General features: G+C 43.8%; 1 protein-coding gene across 1 annotated transcript in view; it reads right to left on the bottom strand.

The window, feature by feature from the left end:
- LOC311102693 (nesprin-1-like) overlaps nucleotides 1–20,992 on the bottom strand; it is a gene marked incomplete at its 5' end in the record, with an annotated part of 148,786 nt that overhangs the window by 24,422 nt on the left and 103,372 nt on the right. Inside the window, 30 exon segments of the mRNA XM_084144065.1 lie at nucleotides 2,548–2,706; nucleotides 4,160–4,315; nucleotides 5,225–5,350; nucleotides 6,231–6,425; nucleotides 7,119–7,353; nucleotides 7,737–7,831; nucleotides 8,474–8,621; nucleotides 8,922–9,076; nucleotides 9,380–9,526; nucleotides 9,764–9,946; nucleotides 10,242–10,446; nucleotides 10,694–10,827; nucleotides 11,010–11,180; nucleotides 11,506–11,661; nucleotides 11,908–12,063; nucleotides 12,510–12,686; nucleotides 14,412–14,561; nucleotides 15,720–15,902; nucleotides 16,144–16,276; nucleotides 16,455–16,654; nucleotides 16,896–17,027; nucleotides 17,385–17,558; nucleotides 17,846–18,046; nucleotides 18,363–18,482; nucleotides 18,638–18,739; nucleotides 19,067–19,276; nucleotides 19,563–19,718; nucleotides 20,108–20,242; nucleotides 20,443–20,596; nucleotides 20,727–20,827. Coding sequence (XP_084000191.1) covers nucleotides 2,548–2,706; nucleotides 4,160–4,315; nucleotides 5,225–5,350; nucleotides 6,231–6,425; nucleotides 7,119–7,353; nucleotides 7,737–7,831; nucleotides 8,474–8,621; nucleotides 8,922–9,076; nucleotides 9,380–9,526; nucleotides 9,764–9,946; nucleotides 10,242–10,446; nucleotides 10,694–10,827; nucleotides 11,010–11,180; nucleotides 11,506–11,661; nucleotides 11,908–12,063; nucleotides 12,510–12,686; nucleotides 14,412–14,561; nucleotides 15,720–15,902; nucleotides 16,144–16,276; nucleotides 16,455–16,654; nucleotides 16,896–17,027; nucleotides 17,385–17,558; nucleotides 17,846–18,046; nucleotides 18,363–18,482; nucleotides 18,638–18,739; nucleotides 19,067–19,276; nucleotides 19,563–19,718; nucleotides 20,108–20,242; nucleotides 20,443–20,596; nucleotides 20,727–20,827 — 4,749 coding nt within the window.

Genomic DNA, 20,992 nt, shown 5'->3' with positions numbered 1-20,992 from the left:
AACAGAGTATATTAGAGTATAACAGAGTAGAGTAGATTATAACAGAGTAGAGTATAACAGAGTAGAGTAGATTATAACAGAGTAGAGTATAACAGAGTAGAGTAGATTATAACAAAGTAGAGTATAACAGAGTAGAGTATAACAGAGTACAGTATAACATAGTAGAGTAGATTAGAGTATAACAGAGTAGAGTAGATTATAACAGAGTAGAGTATAACAGAGTAGAGTAGATTATAGTATAACAGAGTAGAGTATAACAGAGTAGAGTAGATTAGAGTAGAGTATAACAGAGTAGAGTATAAAATAGTACAGTATAATGTTTTTCCTATTTTGTTGCCTTACAATCTGGAATTAAAATGGATATCTTTGGGGGGTTGTATCATTTACACAACATGCCTACCACTTTGAAGATGCAAAATATTTTTTATTGTGAAACAAACAAGAAATAAGACAAAAAAACAGAAAACTTGAGCGTGCATAACTATTCACCCCCCCAAAGTCAATATTTTTTAGAGACACCTTTTGCAGCAATTACAGCTGCAAGTCTCGGGTATGTCTCTATAAGCTTGGCACATCTAGCCACTGGGATTTCTGGTCATTCTTCAAGGCAAAACTGCTCCAGCTCCTTCAAGTTGGATGGGTTCCGCTGGTGTACAGCAATCTTTAAGTCATACCACAGATTCTCAATTGGATTGAGATCTGGGCTTTGACCAGGCCATTCCAAGACATTTAAATGTTTCCCCTTAAACCACTCGATTGTTGCTTTAGCAGTATGCTTAGGGTCATTGTCCTGCTGGAAGGTGAACCTCTGTCCCAGTCTCAAATCTCTGGAAGACTGAAACAGGTTTCCCTCAAGAAGTTCCCTGTATTTAGCGCCATCCATCATTCCTTCAATTCTGACCAGTTTCCCAGTCCCTGCCGATGAAAAACATCCCCACAGCATGATGCTGCCACCACCATGCTTCACTGTGGGGATGGTGTTCTTGGGGTGATGAGAGGTGTTGGGTTTGCGCCAGACATAGCGTTTTCCTTGATGGCCAAAATGCTCAATTTTAGTCTCATCTGACCAGAGTACATTCTTCCATATGTTTGGGGAGTCTCTCACATGCCTTTTGGCGAACACCAAACGTGTTTGCTTATTTATTTCTTTAAGCAATGTCTTTTTTCTGGCCACTCTTCCATGAAGCCCAGCTCTGTGGAGTGTACGGCTTAAAGTGGTCCTATGGACAGATACTCCAATCTCCGCTGTGGAGCTTTGCATCTCCTTCAGGGTTATCTTCGGTCTCTTTGTTGCCTCTCTGATTAATGCCCTCCTTGCCTGGTCCGTGAGTTTTGGTGGGCGACCCTCTCTTGGCAGGTTTGTTGTGGTGCCATATTCTTTCCATTTTTTAATAATGGATTTAATGGTGCTCTGTGGGATGTTCAAAGTTTCTGATATTTTTTTATAACCCAACCCTGATCTGTACTTCTCCACAATTTTGTCCCTGACCTGTTTGGAGAGCTCCTTGGTCTTCATGGTGCCGCTTGCTTGGTGGTGCCCCTTGCTTAGTGGTGTTGCAGACTCTGGGGCCTTTCAGAACAGGTGTATATAAACTGAGATCATGTGACAGATCATGTGACACTTAGATTGCACACAAGTGGACTTCATTTAACAAATTATGTGACTTCTGAAGGTAATTGGTTGCACCAGATCTTATTTAGGGGCTTCATAGCAAAGGGAGTGAATACATATGCACGCACCACTTTTCCGTTCTTTATTCTTTAGAATTTTTTGAAACAAGTTCTTTTTTTCATTTCATTTCACCAATTTTGACTATTTTGTGTATGTCCATTACATGAAATAAAAAATAAAAATCAATTTAAATTACAGGTTGTAATGCAACAAAATAGGAAAAACGCCAAGGGGGATGAATACTTTTGCAAGGCACTGTAACAGAGCAGAGTATAACAGAGTAGAGTAGATCAGATCAGAGTCGAGAAGAGTAGAGTAGAAGAGAGTAGAGTAGAGTACAGTAGAGTACAGTAGATCAGAGAAGAGAAGAGTAGAGTAGAGTACAGTAGAGTACAGTAGATCAGAGAAGAGAAGAGTAGAGTAGAGTACAGTAGAGTACAGTAGATCAGAGAAGAGAAGAGTAGAGTAGAGTACAGTAGAGTACAGTAGATCAGAGAAGAGAAGAGTAGAGTAGAGTACAGTAGATCAGAGAAGAGAAGAGTAGAGTAGAGTACAGTAGAGTACAGTAGATCAGAGAAGAGAAGAGTAGAGTAGAGTACAGTAGAGTACAGTAGATCAGAGAAGAGAAGAGTAGAGTAGAGTACAGTAGAGTACAGTAGATCAGAGAAGAGAAGAGTAGAGTAGAGTACAGTAGAGTACAGTAGATCAGAGAAGAGAAGAGTAGAGTAGAGTAGAGTAGAGTACAGTAGAGTACAGTAGATCAGAGAAGAGAAGAGTAGAGTACAGTAGTACAGTTCAATGGTATATCTGTCTAAAACTAAAACATGAATGAAAAGTTATGCATACTGTAGGTTAAAGTTTCTGTTGGTGTTTACCTTGCGTAGCTTCTCGATCATCTCCTCGATTCTGACATCTCCATTCTGGGAGACCTTGCTCTCCATGTGGGTAAGCCAATCACAGATCTCCTTGTTCTTCTCCTTAAACACAGCCCACTCATTCAGCTTCTCACCCACCTGCTGCTGCCGTAGGGATAGCTATGGAGAGAGAGAGACAGCAAGACAGATACATGGAAACTCACACGTTGTAAATACATATACTAATTTATAAGTAATTCACCATGGTAATGATAATTGTTAGCTGCACAGAGAAATAAATGAACATTTCCCCATAAAAAATAAACAACTACCGGTACTAGGTAATATGCATAGGTTTAGCAGAACAGCAATGAACAGGTACTGCAGCAGTAGATGTGTAGAGGTGTTACTTGATGTAATAGATCTAGGACCTAGCAGTGTTTCCTGTCACTATCTGGTATCTTGTCAACATACTCATACAACACTGGATGTCGCTTGAAGGGGGGACACTTCCTGTACTGTTTTGCATTGAGGTTTCTCTCTACCTCAGACGTAGTTGCACTATGCCCGTTTCTAAATTTGTATACGGTCCAGTGCAGAGCTAACCTGGAAGCCAGATCTGTTTCTGCTCTCTAGCCAACTCCTTATGGAATCGTCATGCAGAACAATGACAATGGAGTAGGCAAAAGCACAAACAGATCTGGAAACAGGCTAGTGTAGAGCTACCAGCAACTTAACATCACCAGAAAGATGTTTCACACAGGCGTTCAAGAAGACCGCAGAACCACTATTCAATAATATTGACCATGGTCCGACTGATGCAGATTTCTCTGGGACGGCAGGTAGCCTCGTGGTTAAGAGCGTTGGGCCATTAACCGAAAGGTCGCTGGTTTGAATCCCCGAGGCAAATAGGTGAAAAATCTGTTGATGTGCCCTTGAGCAATGCACTTAACCCTAATTGCTCTTATAAGTTGCTCTGGATAAATGACAAAAATTCTCAAATGTCGTCAGTGCAAGCCTGAAAGATTTAAACCTGTTCCTACTGTATGTAGTGGAGCATTGGGATCACATGTCATTACAACGGAAAATGACTGCTCTAGTCTCTCTTGCCAGACTGATTACACTCCACCTACAGATGCTGTATCTTAATTTGATCATCCTGTTGTTGCAGGAATTTTCCTGCACATCAAGAAATGCAAACTTGTAGTGTATTCAAGGTTTAAAAAGGCTTCTAAAGTTTGTAATTTCCACTTGAAAATGTCAGACTTGATTGTATAAACCCCTATAAAAAAAATTCCATTAATTATAAACCACATAACAATATACATTTCCTGTTGATACAGGATTATTGTCCTGTTGTGTGAAAATCGGCTCAAATTAAGATACAGGATCTGTATTGTGTCAGAGACTGCTTCTCCTCACAGCAACATATATTTATTTGTATGTATGTTTGTTGGATATAGAAAAATAGACGTGAAAGGTAGGAGAGAGAGCGCTGAAAGAGCAGTGGGCTGGATTCAAACCATGCTGCCATGTAGGTAGCAGTACACTGTACACTTGCTCCAGAGGCAGCGTCTTAGACCGCTAGACCCCCCCAGGCCACACAGCAACATATTCAACAGCCCTACAGTACCTGGTGACATATCTCCTCCCACTGGCAGTGCAGCAGCTCGATGCGTTCCTGCAGAACAGACAGGTCCTCAGCACTGATGTAGCTAGACAGGGACTCCCTCAGCACCGTCAGTTGGGCTAGGTCTTCTGTCCAGCCGTCAAACGTGTTCTCCAAGTCCTGGTCACGGGAGAAGGGAATGTTATCAGCTACTTTAAAACACCCAACAGTTCATAGAAAAACATAATTAGAGGCCTAATCTCACCTACAGAGCATTTTTTCTGGACTTTTTGCAATCCTGTATTCAGTATCAAACATTACTTCAACAACACACCGCTTCTCATCACGATCGGCCGTGTGATTTTAAAAGGTTTCCTTTATGCTTCTTTCACATGTTTTTCTTGAGTATATTGAACATTTAAATATGGTCTTCGCATTTCCATGGACAGTTATGTTCAGACAAACTCTCGTTGATTTACAGTGGGATTATTCTTAGCCATGATGACCTTAGCAGAGGCAGTACACCTTGGTTTGGAGGCATATTTAACTGATGTAATTAATGACAAACTCAATTGGCACCTTTATGGGTCTGATCTTATTACATTACGAGATTCCTTCAACATTCCTTCAACATTCCCCACTGATGCCAGGAGCTGTTTACTGGTCTTCACTCTGCAGTACTGAGCATGTAATCAACATAACAGGTAGGTCATTGGAGTGACAGGTCCGCTGTGATCAGCAGATTAAGTGTACATTCTTTTGTCGACATTCTGTCTGTGTATTCTGCTTATTGTAAGACGATGTCAGCACCACTTCACCAGTTCAAATTCATGGCACATGTAAATGTACTTGGCGGATAAAGGTGATTCTGATTCTGAGTGAAGGAAAAACATGGTGCTATTCTCTTGTCAATTTTGTAAATTGTGTGCATGCAGGGCTCCCTTGCGAAAGAGACCTTGGTCTCATGGGACTCCCTGTTAAAATAAAGGCAAAATAAATACAAATAAAATGTCCTATGTTAGATAGTATATGTGTCACTTCAGTATGTCTCCATGAGCTGTATTGAGCAGGTTACATATCTAACGTTACCTTGCATCGCATCTGTTCAGCCTGCAAGTCCTCGTGGTGATCAGGGAGGGGCTGAGAGAACTGCCGTTTAAACGCCTTCAGCTTCTCCAGAGAACCCTCGATGCCTTTCTCACATCTCTCCCAGTCCTGTAGATGACATACAGACACAATGTGTCACCACTGTGTTTACAATTAAGTATCAATAAATAAATAAATAAATCAAAGGAACAGCTAAAGGTGTGTTTAAAGGAACAGCTAAAGTTGTGTTTAAAGGAAGAGCTAAAGTTGTGTTTAAAGGCACAGCTAAAGGTGTGTTTAAAGGAACATCTAAAGGTGTGTTTAAAGGAACAGCTAAAGGTGTGTTTAAAGGAACAGCTAAAGGTGTGTTTAAAGGAACAGCTAAAGGTGTGTTTAAAGGAACAGCTAAAGGTGTGTTTAAAGGAACATCTAAAGGTGTGTTTAAAGGAACAGCTAAAGGTGTGTTTAAAGGAACATCTAAAGGTGTGTTTAAAGGAACAGCTAAAGGTGTGTTTAAAGGAACATCTAAAGGTGTGTTTAAAGGAACAGCTAAAGGTGTGTTTAAAGGAACAGCTAAAGGTGTGTTTAAAGGAACAGCCAAAGGTGTGTTTAAAGCTGCAATATGTAACTTTTTGGGGCGACCCGACAACATTCACATAGAAATGTGAGTTAAAGATCTGTTATTCTCATTGAAAGCAAGTCTAAGAAGCGGTAGATCTGTTCTATGTGCGCTATTTCTATGCTTCCCGTTTTTGCGTCTTTTACTTTCGGTTTTGCACACCAGCTTCAAACAGCTGAAAATACAATATTTTTGGTTATTGCAAATATATTTCACAGATGTTTACAATGATTCTCTACACTATATATTGCTTGTTTTGTCACATAAACTGAAATTAGGCAAACGATTAGAATCTTTGCAACCAGGAAATGGCGGAGTGATTTCTGCATATTGAACCTTTAAAGGTAGAGCTAAAGGTATGTTTAAAGGGTACAGTTTGGTGCAGTGTACCTTCATCAGGTTGGCCAGCTCACGTCTCTGTTCCTCCAGGCAGATGGTGGCATGTCTCCAGCGGTCCTGGATGTCTGTGAGCTCTCCCTGCAGAGACACCTCTGCCCTGCTGTCTGCAGATAGGAGCAGCTGCTTCCCAGCTTCCACCGTCAGGATGTAGCTACCCTGCTGTCGCTGTAGGACTTTCTCCTTTATCTGGGATAACAGGGGATACAGGAAAGTCAGGACATAGCATTAACACTGACCCTAACCATCCACCGTCAGGATGTAAGAGCCCTGCTGTCACTGTAGGACCTTCTCTTTCAGCTGGAGGAATACAGAGACACAGGACAGTTAGAACGTAACCCTAACTCAGTGATATTTAATTGTTTTCAGCAGGGACCCCATTTCTTTTTGCCAGAATTTCTGGCGACACCACCCCAGCCGAAATTACATTTACCGACTTTGAATATCACTGCCCTAACCCATAATCCTCCACTGTTAGGATGCAGCTGCTCTGCTGCCGCTACAGAACCTTTTCCTTCGAGTGGGATCATAGAGACATAGGAATATCAGGATAGTTAGAACATAACCCTGACCCTAACTCTAACCCTTATCAATGGCTCTATGGGGATAGCAAACAATAAACGTGATAGGTGTCAGCCCTGCCTTGTTCCTCTGTACAGTTGAAAGGGTGAGGATATAGCCTTTTGGGGATAAGTACAATACTGTTATCCATCAAATATGTCTCCATCTCAAAAGTCTTATTTGTGCAGGGTGAAAAAAGGTAGTCCCATTCGACACAGTCGTCGGAGAGAGTGAGTTTTGGTATAAACAGTTTAATATCACCAAGAAGAAGGTAGCTAGCTAGGGTCAAGAGGTCATCAGAGTTAGTTGGGCCTAAAGTACCTGAACTGCATCCAGCATGGATCTGGCCTGCTGCAGAGGTACGGGCGCCCCAGCCTGTAGGGCCTCGGCGGGATGGGAGACCTCCACCAGCCATTTCCTCAGCTTCTCTGCCATATCCCTGTAACGTTGCCACTGGCGGATCAGGCTGTCGATGATACCCCGCCTCTGCTGGGCGCGACGCACCACGCCCTGCCACTGGTTACTCAACAGTGCCAACTTCAGGTTGAATTCATCTCTGCAGGAGAGAGAGAGGGCATTTACAGTAAGATAAGGACTGGATTAGATGGATATCCTGTACACCAGATTTCCCTTAACTCGGTCCTGGGGCCCCCACTGGGTGCACGGTTTGTTTTTTGCCCTAGCACTACACAGCGGATAATCCACTCATCATTAAGCTTTGATTATATGAAGCACAGCTGTGTCGTGCTGCTGCTGCTGTAGAGAAGTCATAGAAATCAGACAAGAATGACCACGTTTCTACCGAGGATCTCACCTACAGCTTTGTGAATGATGAGAGACAAGTGTACGTCAAGTTAAGTCAAGTTTCTTTTTTTTTTTTAAGTGCATCATATGGGTATCATGATATGTGTATCAACACACTGAGGCAGTGAACTGTACCTGTCATCCACCTGTCCCTGCGCCAGCATCCTCTGGCCATCACTGATTATGGAGTGGAGGATCTGCTGACGGCTGAACATCTCAGCCTGAAATAGCTGCGGAGACAACGCATTCAGGTTTCAGATCAGGGTAAGAGCATCTTGGGAAGTGACATTACAGTAATTATTGCACTACAGCAGTCATGATGACTCTATGGAATCCAGACGTCTCAAATCCCAGCACGCAAAGCTGGTTGAAATTATGTCATTAACCTTTGACTGCAGTGGGCTAAATCAGGGTCACACAGAGTGTTTCTTGGTAGTTTTAAACAAATCTACTTTAAAACAAAAGTATACACCTCACACACATGGTTATGGGCTTTAAAAAAAAGACACCTGTACCATGTCAGATATAGAGTTGAAATGTATTCCATTTTGAGTTTGCATCCAAATACTGCACTTTATATGCAGCACAGAAGACTGAAATATAACAAAACCGTTTGACATAGAATAACAGGATTATCAGTGTTTGATAAAAAATATGTTTATTAATTATGTAATTATGAAAAATATTAATAACATTCCACCCATGGGGCCACTAGAGGGAGATTTGGTCATTTGACTGCAGGAAAGGGCTACAACCACATCACAACCAGAACTGGTTCAGAACTAGTTGTAATCTGGGATGATGTCATAACAACAGGTTTTTCCCGCTGGGTTCACTACTGGGTTGTTTCCAGCGGGACATCCTCCACCTACCTCGTGTGCTCTCTGCTGCTCCATCAGACTCTGGCAATTCCCAGAGATCTCCACGGCCAGCTTCTCCTCCGTCTGTACCAGGAACTCCATCCACGTCTCACACTTCTCCAGGAACGTCTGCTGCTGCAGCAAGAACGACTGCAATTTGCTGAGGAGAGACCAACAACCCAAAATATCAGACCCAAAAACCTTCAGTCATTGAAATAACTCTGGGATTCAGAGTTGAGATAAGGGGTGCAATTTCAGACTTTTTGCTTAAATCATTAATTGACGTCGATGGGAGACTTGTGCGAAATTCTAGTTAAGCACACAGATCTCAAGTCAGAATACCTGCCCAATGTCATCAAATGATTTACTGAGCCAACCTTAATCTCTTTGAAAAACCTTAAGTCTTTGAAGTTATTTCATGTGGTCAAAGTTTTTCATGAACTTCAGTTTTCGGCCTTACCTGAACCTCTCAGTGGTTTGGGCATTGGCTGCAGACCAGCTCCGGTTAAGGTTCTGCATGCGTTTGATCTCAATGTCGTTGAGAGGAAGCCGGTAGCCCAGCTCGTTGAGACGCTCCAGGTCAGGAGCCATGCTACTGAATCTCAAGATCTGTCTCTGTAGGGGGAACAGGACAGAACAGCAGTGTCTGAGTAACATCAACACTTCCTTAAGATAATGCCTCTTTCTCAATTTTCTAAAAATCCATCCTCTCCTTGTTTCCTTTGCCTCATTGCGCTGATATGAAAGAACAGACCATGTAAAAGCTAATGAGCTTCCACCATTTTGTTTTCACCTGTCTATGCAGATGAGGAGAGGAGAGGAGACAAGGAAAGGAATTGAGAAATCAGTCATATAATGTTTTGTGGCTAGATACTGTAGATCCCAGTGATTTTAATTTTTTATATTTTTGTGACTTACCTTGAGTTCCTCCATGCGGTCCTGGATGATGGCCAGGTCAGAAGAACTGTTGGGATCCTGGACCTTCAGAGCCTCCTCTGCCTCCACCATCCAGCGACCCAAGAAACCCAGCTGCTCACTGAAGGTCTCATAGTCCTGGACTCCCGTCTGGAGGAGAACAAGAGATGTATTTATTCAATATATCCCATTGAGATATAAATCTATTTTTCAACGGATCCCTGGCCAAAAGGCATGAACCAATGGCCAATGAAGCAACTGAAAAGTACATTCTTTAGAAGATCTCAGTAGCATGAGGTTACAGTAATGTCTCAATGTCTTTGGGATCATGGAGTAAGCAGCTGGTAAAATATATCAGGTAAATCTGGTCCCATATTTCCCCTGTACCTGTAGTGTAGTGAGCTGTCTGCTGAGGGCTTGCTCCACAGTGGCCAGGCGCTGTGTCAGAGAGAGGTGGTCTGACTGGACAGTGGACGCTGCGGAGGTGTCCACCTGTTGCTTCAGCTGATCTCCCAGCTCCTGGAGAACCTGTAGAGATGCCTTCACTGGAGCCTGGGCACGAAGCAACTCCTGGAGAAAAACCACCATACACCAACACACATGAGTGTAACAGAACACAAATCATCTATTATCACAAAGTAATATGACCAAATGTCATTTACTTTTCTGACAAGGATCACTGTTGACCGAAAGCTTAGCGCATTAAACCCTGAAACTTAAATCTGATTCAAGTGTTCCAACACTTCCATAGTAGGCCATATAAGCAAAAAGGCCTTAATGGGAGAATACAGTATATAGCTCAGCGCTGGATCCAGTGCGTGTGTAAAAAAGGGGTCAATCCAACACGGTCCCTGTTCCTACTCACGCTGCAGTCTTGGATCCAGGTGGAGACCTCCTCGTCTGTGATGTCCTTGCTGCAGGCAGTCTCCAGGAGTTGGTCAGCCTGCTCTTCTTGTAGCTGGACACTGGAGCTGCTCTTTACATACAGCTCTTTGTAGTGCTGCCACAGCTGTAGCAGGACTTTACTGCTCCTCAGACGCTCGGAGATCTCCTCCAGAAGACTGCTCCACCTGGACACAACGTACATTGGTGATCCACATCTTGGATCATGGATCAATAACATCTTATTGTTGTTGGATCAACTGATCATGGACGAGGCTGCTCCACCTGAGCACAACACAGGTGTTTTGGAACGATGCTCACATGACCTTGCCTGAGACCTGAAGACTTAAAAGTCATGGTTCTCACCCATTCATGGATTGTTGGAAGATATGCCCCCCATTGTGGTCTTAAAATGATTCAAATAAACAAACAAACCTAGCGTTGACGTCCTTCAGGGTATTGTTGAGGGTGTCGGACACAGACGGGTGGCACTCCTTCAGCAGCTGGTGTGTCACAGAGCCAAACTTCCTCAGACTGCCCTCCTGCTTCTCCAGTTCCTCCTGTAGGCTCTACACAACACAAGTCACAAACACATTAGCCCAAATTTCTCCCGAAGTGTGGACTCCTCCACTACCCCTCAAAGATGTAGAAGTGTTGGGCTACTGTGTACGTTTAACGAGCCATGAAACAAAACAGGGTGGACAAAAACACATTTGTAAAAGCTTATGATGACTGTTCGTCCTGGTTTTACCTGGAGACTCTCCACCTGTAGCTGCACAGCCTCCAGGGAGCCGGTGAAGAGGCGGAAACGGGACACAGAGTACCGCCCCTCCATCAGGTAGCCGTTAATCTCCTCTGAGGACAGCTTGTAAAGACTCCACTGGTCCAGCACTGACACAAGGCTGATCTTCAGCTGGCCGATCTGGAGTGGAGCAAGAGGCGGAGTAGAACAACAGGGTTTACACTTAAAAAGTAGGACCTTACTTCATTTTGCAGTTGTGTTTAGTGCTATTCTGCAACAGGGGATCATCATAGTGAGTGAAGGGTAGTTATAATGGGGCAGTTGCTGAGTGTGCGGTTCTAGGTGAGTATGGGGTACTTATAGTGGGCTACATCTGTGATTATCACACCTCTCATACAACTCACAGACCAATCATACATTATTTACACTCCGTATATAGAGAGATGAATAGAGGATGAGAGATATAAAGAGCGAAATGAACGGTGGATAAGATAGCTCCGCCTACCAGGTGGTCCAGGTTAGCCCAGGTGTGATTGACAGCTTGGAGCGTCTCCATGACGACAGCGCAGGCCTCGTCGGTCTTGTTCTGGATGAGGGCACAGGCCTGCTCTTCCACCCGCTCCACCTCACCCTCCTTCTCCTTCACCTTCTCCTCCATCTCCTGCAGAAGCAGTGGAAAGAGAGAGCAGTGAGAGTCAGAGACCCTTATTTAGTAGTTAAACTACTATCAGGGAGCAGAGAGCAGCTACAATCAAGTACAATCAACATGATAAAGATCAAGATTCTTAATTTTAGAAAATGCACAACCAAATTGAAACCCAAAGACATAATATACTGTACATGTGCAAAAACAAGATAAGATTTATCTAATAAATCAATACAAAGTGTGGACAGCTAATGTTCCTACCTGGCAGTCTTTGAGCGCATTCTGTACGGAGGTTAGATCCTCTATCCTGGGTTTCCTCTTCAGCCTCTCCTCCTGAGCGAGCAGCCAGGTCTTCAGGCCCTGTATGTTGTTCTCATAGTTCAACCAGGCCTCCAGCAGAGACTCCAGGAACTGGACCTGACCACACAACACAGCACAGAGTCACATAATGTACTGAGACAATGGAATAATCCCTGAAACACATAACAGGCTTTGTTTGATCATAAGGCCTTGTCTGTCTCTAGCTGTCCAGAGCGCATGAGAGATTTAGTTCTGGGTACCAAGATTACATCATCAATTATATAATACAACGAAAGCTGATGAACTCTACATTGACATGATTCAAAGAGCCACACAGTGGCTTTAATATGCTTTAATATGACATATTTTTTTTTGTTATGATTGTTGTGTAAACGCCAGGGGTTTAAGTTTAACAATACTTTGGAATACCCATAATGCATCATGTATGTTTATTCTCTCTTTTATGTGTGATCTTGCTGGATAACTAATTTCCCTCTCTAACAAATAAAGTTGAAAGTAGACATTTTAAGTTGAGGTTGAAAGTGGTTTGTTTTCTCTCTCACCCTCTCTGTGATGAGTCCCTGTAGTAACTGCCAGCGTCGGTTCATGACTCCCAGCCTCTCTGCAAAGTCTGTCTTGTCGCTGCGCTTGCTCTCCACATCCTGACCACTGACCTGGAGCACAGACTGGTTCACAAAGTCCACCGTCAGCTGCTTACAGCTCACATCAACTCTGAAGCCCTGGGGAGGGGGGGGGAGAGAGAGAGAGAGAGAGAGAGAGAGAGAGAGAGAGAGAGAGAGAGAGAGAGAGAGAGAGAGAGAGAGAGAGAGAGAGAGAGAGAGAGAGAGAGAGAGAGAGAGAGAGAGAGAGAGAGAGAGAGAGAGAGAGAGAGAGAGAGAGAGAGAGAGAGAGAGAGAGAGAGAGAGAGAGAGAGACCGGGGAGGAGGAGAAGAAGGATCATGTAAAGGAGAAGAATATGATTACTTTATTGTCCAACAGACATTTGTAGTCTGCTTTATCTATTAGATTGAGTATAAAGAGCTAAATGAATGGCAGAGTCATTCATTATTTACAATGGCTTGTGAGAATGTAAAATAGGTACTCTATTTAGCCAGAAAACACTTGAAATATATATGGAATATTGTAGTCTCAGCCCAGCTAGCACATAACGTTCTGAGAACCATATGTTTCTTAGAGCTTGGTGAGAGCGTGGTTGTCCTATGGTTATTCTGCATACAACCTTCCCACAACGTTCTGGGAAAGGTGCAGGATAGTTGCTTGGCTTTGGAACATTCTCAGCACATTTAAGGAACTTGACAAAAAAAAACGTAATTTTCTTGGCAATTCATGGTTACATATAATACATTCATTGGAAATGTTCTAGGAACGTTCCCCAACTGGTTTGACATTGGGAATGTTCTCAAATAGTGCAAGAATGTTAAGAAACAGCGTTCTTCTGTGGGAATTTTAGCACTTCAGCATAACGTTTCCTACAGGTTTCCTCGTGATTCTATTTAAGTTCATGTTCTCAGAACGTTCAGAGAACATTAAGAAACAACGTTCTTCAGTGACAATTTCAGTAAGTTTTCTGCAGGTTTCCTCATGGTCCTATTTAAAGTCATGTTTTCAGAACATTAAGAAAACTTTCCATAAAAACCACAAGAAAACATTAGTAACGTTCAAAGAATGTTATTTGAAAACATACGTTCCGTTTTCAGCATCAACAAAACTCTCTAGCCTCTATCTTGTTAAGTGTGTTCAGGTGTGTTGGCCGCGCCCACTAATTGGCCACACCTGATCTTAATGAGTGCTTGTTTCCTTTGAAATGGGGTCTGTTTGAATAGACTAAAATGAACAGCGTTGTATGAGTAAAAACACATAGCACACCAGCTCCATCCTTGGTTAGAGAACAAAAGATCATAGGTTTGAATCTCACTGACGCCATGCCAAATAAAAAAAGAAATGTGTTTGCATGATTAATGCAGAAGCAAATTAATTTCCATGTGTGCTTGGAGTTCAAAACTGTTAACCTAAGCTAGCAGTGTTATTAAAAGTCTAATTGAAACATTCAGTGAAAGTTTTAAGGAAGTTATTCAAAAACCTCCAAATAACCTTAAAATGTTGTTCAAAAACATTCACAACATTTAGAGAATGTTCTCAGAATGCTATTTAATTACCTTAAAATAACCTATAATTTCCGTTCTCAAACATTAATAAACCCTTCTAGGAAAACTTTCAGGGAACCATAGTAAAACGTTCTCAGAACCTCCCTGCAACCTAAAAATGTACGCTCCCAGAACAGGCAAAATTATCACTTCCATTCTCAGAACGTAAAAAAAAACGTTCTGTTTTACCGGTAAGGAAACTTATGGCTTCGTTCTCAGAATCAATGAGAAACCAAAACGGTACGTTCCCACAACTTCCAAGGCACCAAATGTGCTAGCTGTGAGTTTTCTGTTCCTTACCTTGTATTTCTGTAGATAGTCCTGGATGACAATCGACCCCACTGCTCCTTTCAGGTTCCTCTCGTCCTCTCCAATCACATTCTCCATCAGAGACATCCAGTTGACCAGCTCAGAGATGGCATGCCTAGTGGCCAACTTCTCCATTTGTAACTGAGGAAAAGAAACCGGCCAATACATTACCAAAAGTATGTGGACACCTGCTCGTCAAACATCTCATTCCAAAATCATGTGCATTAATATGGAGTTGGACCCCCATTTTGCTGCTATAACAGCCTCCACTCTTCTGGGAAGGCTTTCCACTAGATGTTGGAACATTGCTGCAGGGACTTGCTTCCATTCAGCCACAAGAGCATTAGTGAGGTCGGCACGGATGTTGGGCGATTAGGCTTGGCTCACAGTCGGCTTTCCAATTCATCCCAAAGGTGTTCGATGGGGTTGAGGTCAGTGCTCTGTGCAGGCCAGTTAAGTCCTTCCACACCGATCTCGACAAACCATTTCTGTATGGACCTCGCTTTGTGCACAGGGGCATTGTCATGCTGAAACAGGAAAGGGCCTTCCCCAAACTGTTGCCACAAAGTTGGAAGCACAGAATCGTCTAAAATTTAATTGTATGCTGTAGCGTTAAGATTTCCCTTCACTGGAACTAAGGGGCCTAGCCCGAACCATGAATAACAGCCCCAGTTCATTATTCCTCCTCCACCTAACTTTACAGTTGGCACTATGCATTGGGGCAGGTAGCGTTCTCCTGGCATCCGCCAAACCCAGATTCGTCAGTCGGACTGCCAGATGGTGAAACGTGATTCATCACTCCAGAGAACGCGTTTCTACTGCTCCAGAGTCTAATGGCGGCAAGCTTTACACCACTCCAGCCGACGCTTGGCATTGCGCATGGTGATCTTAGGCTTGTGTGCGGCTGCTCAGCCATGGAAACCCATTTCATGAAGCTCCCAGCTAATAGTTATTGTGCTGACGTTGCTTCCAGAGGTTCTGTGAGCTTGTGTGGCCTACCACTTCGCGGCTGAGCCGTTGTTGATCCTAGACGTTTCCACTTCACAATAACAGCACTTACAGTTGACCGGGGCAGCTCTAGCAGGGCAGAAATTTGACGAACTGACTAGCTGGAAAGGTGGCATCCTATGACGGTGCCAAGTTGAAAGTCACTGAGCTGCCAATGTTTGTCTATGGAGATTGCATGGCTGTGTGCTCGATTTTATACACCTGTCAGCAACGGGTGTGGATGCGTGTGAGCAGCTTCCTCCACTGGGTGCATGTGTGTGTGTGTGTGTGTAAATAAGCCTGTGTTAGTACCTGGTGTAGCTTCTCCTGCACCCCTGGGATGAGTGCGAGTAGTTGGGTCCACTCTGAGTCTACGCGGGCCAGGTCAGAACGCAGGGATGCAGTGCCAACCCTCTTCAGCCTCAGTAGCTGGTTGCCCTCAGTCAGCACAGAGCTCTTCAGAGATGAACGCGTCTCCACCTCTTTACAGAAGTCCTGTGAACAGAGAATAGTATAACGGTCAGTTTCACATTGAATATCAGGCTGTGTATACAGCTGGTTCCAGATGACAGTTTTCAAACCCCTTATGACTAAACTTAACCCTTACCCTAACCCCCCCTAACCCTAACCCTACCCTTAACCCTTATCCTCTAACTTTAACCATTTGATCCAGATCTATTAGTCGAATATCCACTTCCTCTAAGGTATCACCTACTCTTTTGACATGTTGACTCACCAGGAAGGCAGAGAGATGGTCCCTGGGGGTCTCCAGCTCCTGTGGAACTACGGCTGCCTGAGTGTTCCAGAAGTCCAGACGTTCTAGAGCAGACTGCAGCCAGCCATTCAGCTCTGATAACTCCTTCTGGTACCTGGAGATCACATGGAGTGGGTGATTATCAAATCCCCCAAGATATCCACATTACATACAGTACAGACCTGGGTTCAACGAGTAGCTGAAGTATCAGAAAGAAAACAAATACTATTTGAGGCATGTCTACATCACATCCAGTACACCCTAAACAATGTCCCTTGGGGTTCAGCCCTGACCTGGTCCAATGTTTGAGGATGGCCTCTAGTCTCTGCAGCTCCTTGTTGACCTTGGTAGTGTTGCTGAGCCAGTGTTCCCCTAGCACCGTGAGCTGGTTGTCCAGGCCAGGACAGCACACAGACAGCAGCAACAGTCTCTTCCCCTCCTCCAGCACCTGGCTCAGCTTGTGCTGGTGCTCCGTCAGTCTGCCCTTCAGACTCTATGGAGAGAAGGAGGTCAACCAAGATGGGGGACATAAACTACATCAATCAAATTAAATGGTGTTATCACATTATTGTACAGTACTCTTTCTGGTATTTATTAGGAAAATCGTGATTAAGATGACGACGCCACTGTAAATTATGTCAACTCAAACGTTACACACAGTATATATAAGTGCCATTGTCTTTCTGTAATAACTGCATAACGTTGTATAACATGATGATAGTGTCCTACTCTACCTGATAGAGTGTGCTCCTCTCCGTGAGGCTCTCCTCTGTCTCCTCCACCAGGCCCACTGTGGGGATGCTACCCTCCACTGCCTCCAGCTGCCTACACAGAGCCTGGTAGTCCTGCACCAGACGGCTCCAAGTCTGAAAACACACGCATAGAGGCAAGTAGAAGTATAACTCATGAAAAAAGAACAATTCAGCTATACTTGGGACATTTACCGTACTGTGCTGGCCTGGATATTGTCCTTTCCAGCATGGTTACAGCAACTCTGGCAGATGCATAACCAGGCCAGCACAGTAGTGTGAAAAGGGTATTCGACTGATTTAAGTATGATAGCAGTTTGTTTTATTGTCGTCTCTGAACTCCAGTATGTAATACACCTCCACTCCTCTCCGGTGGGCCTTTTTGAGGTACTACACACTACATACTACAAATTACATACTACAACAACTACTACACTACATATAGTACTACTACTACTACTACTACTCCCCTACCTCCAGTATGTACTCCAGCTCCACCCCTCTCCCGTGAGCCTGTTTGAGGACTCCCTGGGCCTGGGTCAGTCTCTCCTCCAGAGCCTGCTTCTCTCTGGGAACCACCAGGCCACTGATCTTCCTGAAGAACGTCTCCGTCAGGATCATGTGGGACTCCAGACCCTGGAAGAACTCCTGGGGAGAGAGAAAAACACTCTTGATCAATACTGCAATGAACATGACGTTAAAAAGGATCTCCCAAGGGAGCCAGCTTTCCTGGAGCAGCGGTTACGGTCGTTGCCTTTGGTCATGGTGACCCGAGTTTGAGCTGCGCTCAGGGACTTTGCACTGTTCACCCAGCATTGTTATAATACTGTAGTCTTGAATTGCTTTTTGAATTATAGTAAAATACTTTGATGTATTTTATTAATTGTATTATAAATATTACTGTAAATCTACTTCTATGGAAGGTCGAAGTCTACCTTGTGTTTGTCCAGGAGAATCTGAACTTCCTCCACAGAGCTGGCGATGACCCTCTGGTCGCCGGCCATCTTGTCTTGAGCGGTGTCCACCAGGTCAGCCAAGTCCTGTAGAGCCCTCTCATACTGCCCCTTCAGAGCCATGTTCTGGTTCAGGCAACTACGCCGCGAGCCCACCGTCATCACCAACTCCTCATAGGCATCCTGTTGAAGAAGAAGAAGAAGAAGAAGAAGAAGAAGAAGAAGAAGAAGAAGAAGAAGAAGAAGAAGAAGAAGAAGAAGAAGAAGAAGAAGAAGAAGAAGAAGAAGAAGAAGAAGAAGAAGAAGAAGAAGAAGAAGAAGAAGAAGAAGAAGAAGAAGAAGAAGAAGAAGAAGAAGAAGAAGGAGGAGACATACAGATATAATATGATTAATCAATGTTTACGCAGTGTTTGTGTAAACATACATTGGTGAATAATTTTGTGTCTGTGTGTCTGTCTCTGTGTGTTTGTGTGTCTGTCTGTAAGGAGAGGTCAGGTACCTGTAGCTTGAGCATCTCATTGGTGGACATCTGTTCTGCCTGTACCTCTGTTCCTCTGGTTTTCAGCTGGGTGATCCTCTGCTCAAACTCTCTCAAACCCTCCTCAGCCTCCGCTATGACCTTCCAGACAAAACCAATACTGGTTAGCATCTTAGAAAATGTATTTTTGTTATCTTTTATAAGAGCAGGAAGAACTTAAAGAGAGGAAGTTAAAGCATGCAATTATAATGCATTTTAAGACTTGTCATGAGCATGTATACCCCCTTATGTCTCACCTCGAGCTGTTTGGATCCTGGTCTGTCCATGGCTCCCGCCAACGTCTGAAGGATCTGGCACTTGGTGTCGTTTAAATCAGCAAGGAGAAGCTGTGACTCCGTCTGCATAAACCAATACAAGATAAACTCAATGCATTGCTACAGAGTTACGTAAGATAATAATATAACACTTATTGACAGTTTCCCGGACCCAGCTTAAGGCCATTCCTGGATTTAAAACCATTTTCAACAAGCAAGCTTTTTAGTCCAAGAATAGGCTTGATCTGAGTCCAGAAACTGGCTCAAACGGAGACAAGTACACCACATGTACTGTAGCCTAACCTGTTAGTCTGTGGCTAAGTTCCTTCATAATAGTATAATGAATAGAGAGACAAGTACACCACACGTACATATACAGTATCCTAACCATGGACTATGATCCTAACCTACCTGGTAGGCAGTGAGTTCCTGCATCCTGGTCCTCATGTGTTCACAGCGTCTCCCCAGGGCAGAGTCCAGAGCCTGCAGCCTCTCTATCAGACAGTCCAGTGTGTTCTCTAACAGGGCTTGGTCCTCCGCACACAGCCCTGTAGGTTGGCCTAGGAGACCCCGACTGTGGCTCACCTCCCCAGTCACCTCACTGACATCCTTCCCTAAGGCCTGGAGGAAACAGAGACGGCAGAGTCACCAAACATGCATGGCACAAGGTGAAACACTGGAATGGAGGAAGACTTGGAAGGAGTCTATATTTGCCCCCTACCCTTTCCCCTTGGCCCAATAGGGAAGCTCCACCACTACCCTGCTTATATCTATACAGATCCTTTAGATCTGAACATCTCAAAGTGCTAGGATGATTAGGGACCGGCTGGCTGTTTCTAAAGACCATAATCACATTCTGAGATGACATGATACTGAGAGAGTAGACGGTGTGTTGCAGTGGGTCTACCTCCTGGTGTTGTAGCTGTGTCTCAGCCTTCTCTGTCAGCAGCACAGGACCAGAGAAGAGGGTGTTCTCCACACCATCCACCCAGGAGGAGGTAGCTGACACGGCCTGGTGGAGATGCTGCTCCATGGGGATCACCTGGTCCTCAGAGGCCCCAGTCTTCCACAGAGATACCAGGGTTGGGGTCAATTCAATTTCAATACAGTCAGTTCAAGAAGTAAACTGAAATTCCCATTTCAATTCAGTCAATTCAGGAAGTATTGACTGAGTTGAAATGGAATTGGCCCCATCCCTGATAGATACAGTGCAAAGCTGAACTGTATATTTCCATATATAAACATAATTCAACCACAGAAAACAAGGACAACATACAATACAATAACAGTGAGGGATGTTATAGTGTTGTTATTACATTTACATCATTTAGCAGATGCTCTTATCCAGAGCGACTTACAAATTGGTGCATTCAACTTATGATAGCCAGTGGGACAACCACTTTCTATTTTATTTATTATTATTATTATATATATATTTTTTTAATAACCTACCTGACAAGACATCTCCTCCATCGTCTGGCTGAAACCATCATATAATGTCTTCAGTGAAGATTTATCCTCTGTTTTACCCATCTGCCCTTTAAACAGGGTCCCAGTGGTGGTGACTCTGGCAGTTCTGGAGTAAACCTGGAACAGAGTATGGCCACGGTCACCGCCAGACATCCCAGTACAGTACCTCAGAGGATATGAGCTCATAATGATTTATAAAAGTACTTGCTACAGCTCAGTGGGCAAATCTGGTTGAACTAACGTAATTACAACCAGAACTGCCTTTCAACCAGTGTTTCCTGCTGGAAGTAGGTGTTGATGGACGGTGGGGTCAGTACCGGTTGCTTGTGGTCTTGTTCCAGGGTTTTCCGTAGGAGCTGGAGCTTGGTGCTCAGTTCTTTCCTCAGGCTCTCCCACCTCTGTCTCATCTGGTCCTGGGCAGCCCGGGTCTCTCGCTCCAGCAGTATCTCCGGAGAGAAGGGCTCCGTCATACTGCACACCAAAAACATATATAATATCAAATAACGTAAAAACATGATACACTACAGAAGATAAGGTGTTGGAAATTCAACAGAATCTCCACGTCAGACCCTTGTGTTGCTGTTCTCTCAGATGTCCATACCTGACACTGCTGGCTGAGGCCTGCTTTATCAGGATCTCCTCTCCTCTACTGGCAACAGACTGTAACAGCTTCTTCTGTTCAGCTAGCTGCTCCTCCAGCTCCTAAACAACAACAACAACAACAACACACACGTGATTAGTCTGCTCACAGCGATGACTTCTCTTTGAATTTGTGATTGAATGAATGAATGAATGAATGGATGGATGAATGAATGAATGAATGAATGAATGAATGAACAAACTAACAAACAAACAGGATCTTTCAGA

Source organism: Coregonus lavaretus, assembly GCF_964263955.1.
Source record: "Coregonus lavaretus genome assembly, chromosome: 27".
NCBI lineage: Eukaryota > Metazoa > Chordata > Actinopteri > Salmoniformes > Salmonidae > Coregonus > Coregonus lavaretus.
The sequence above is the reverse complement of the archived record's forward strand: the minus strand, read 5'-3'. Positions and strand labels throughout refer to the sequence as shown.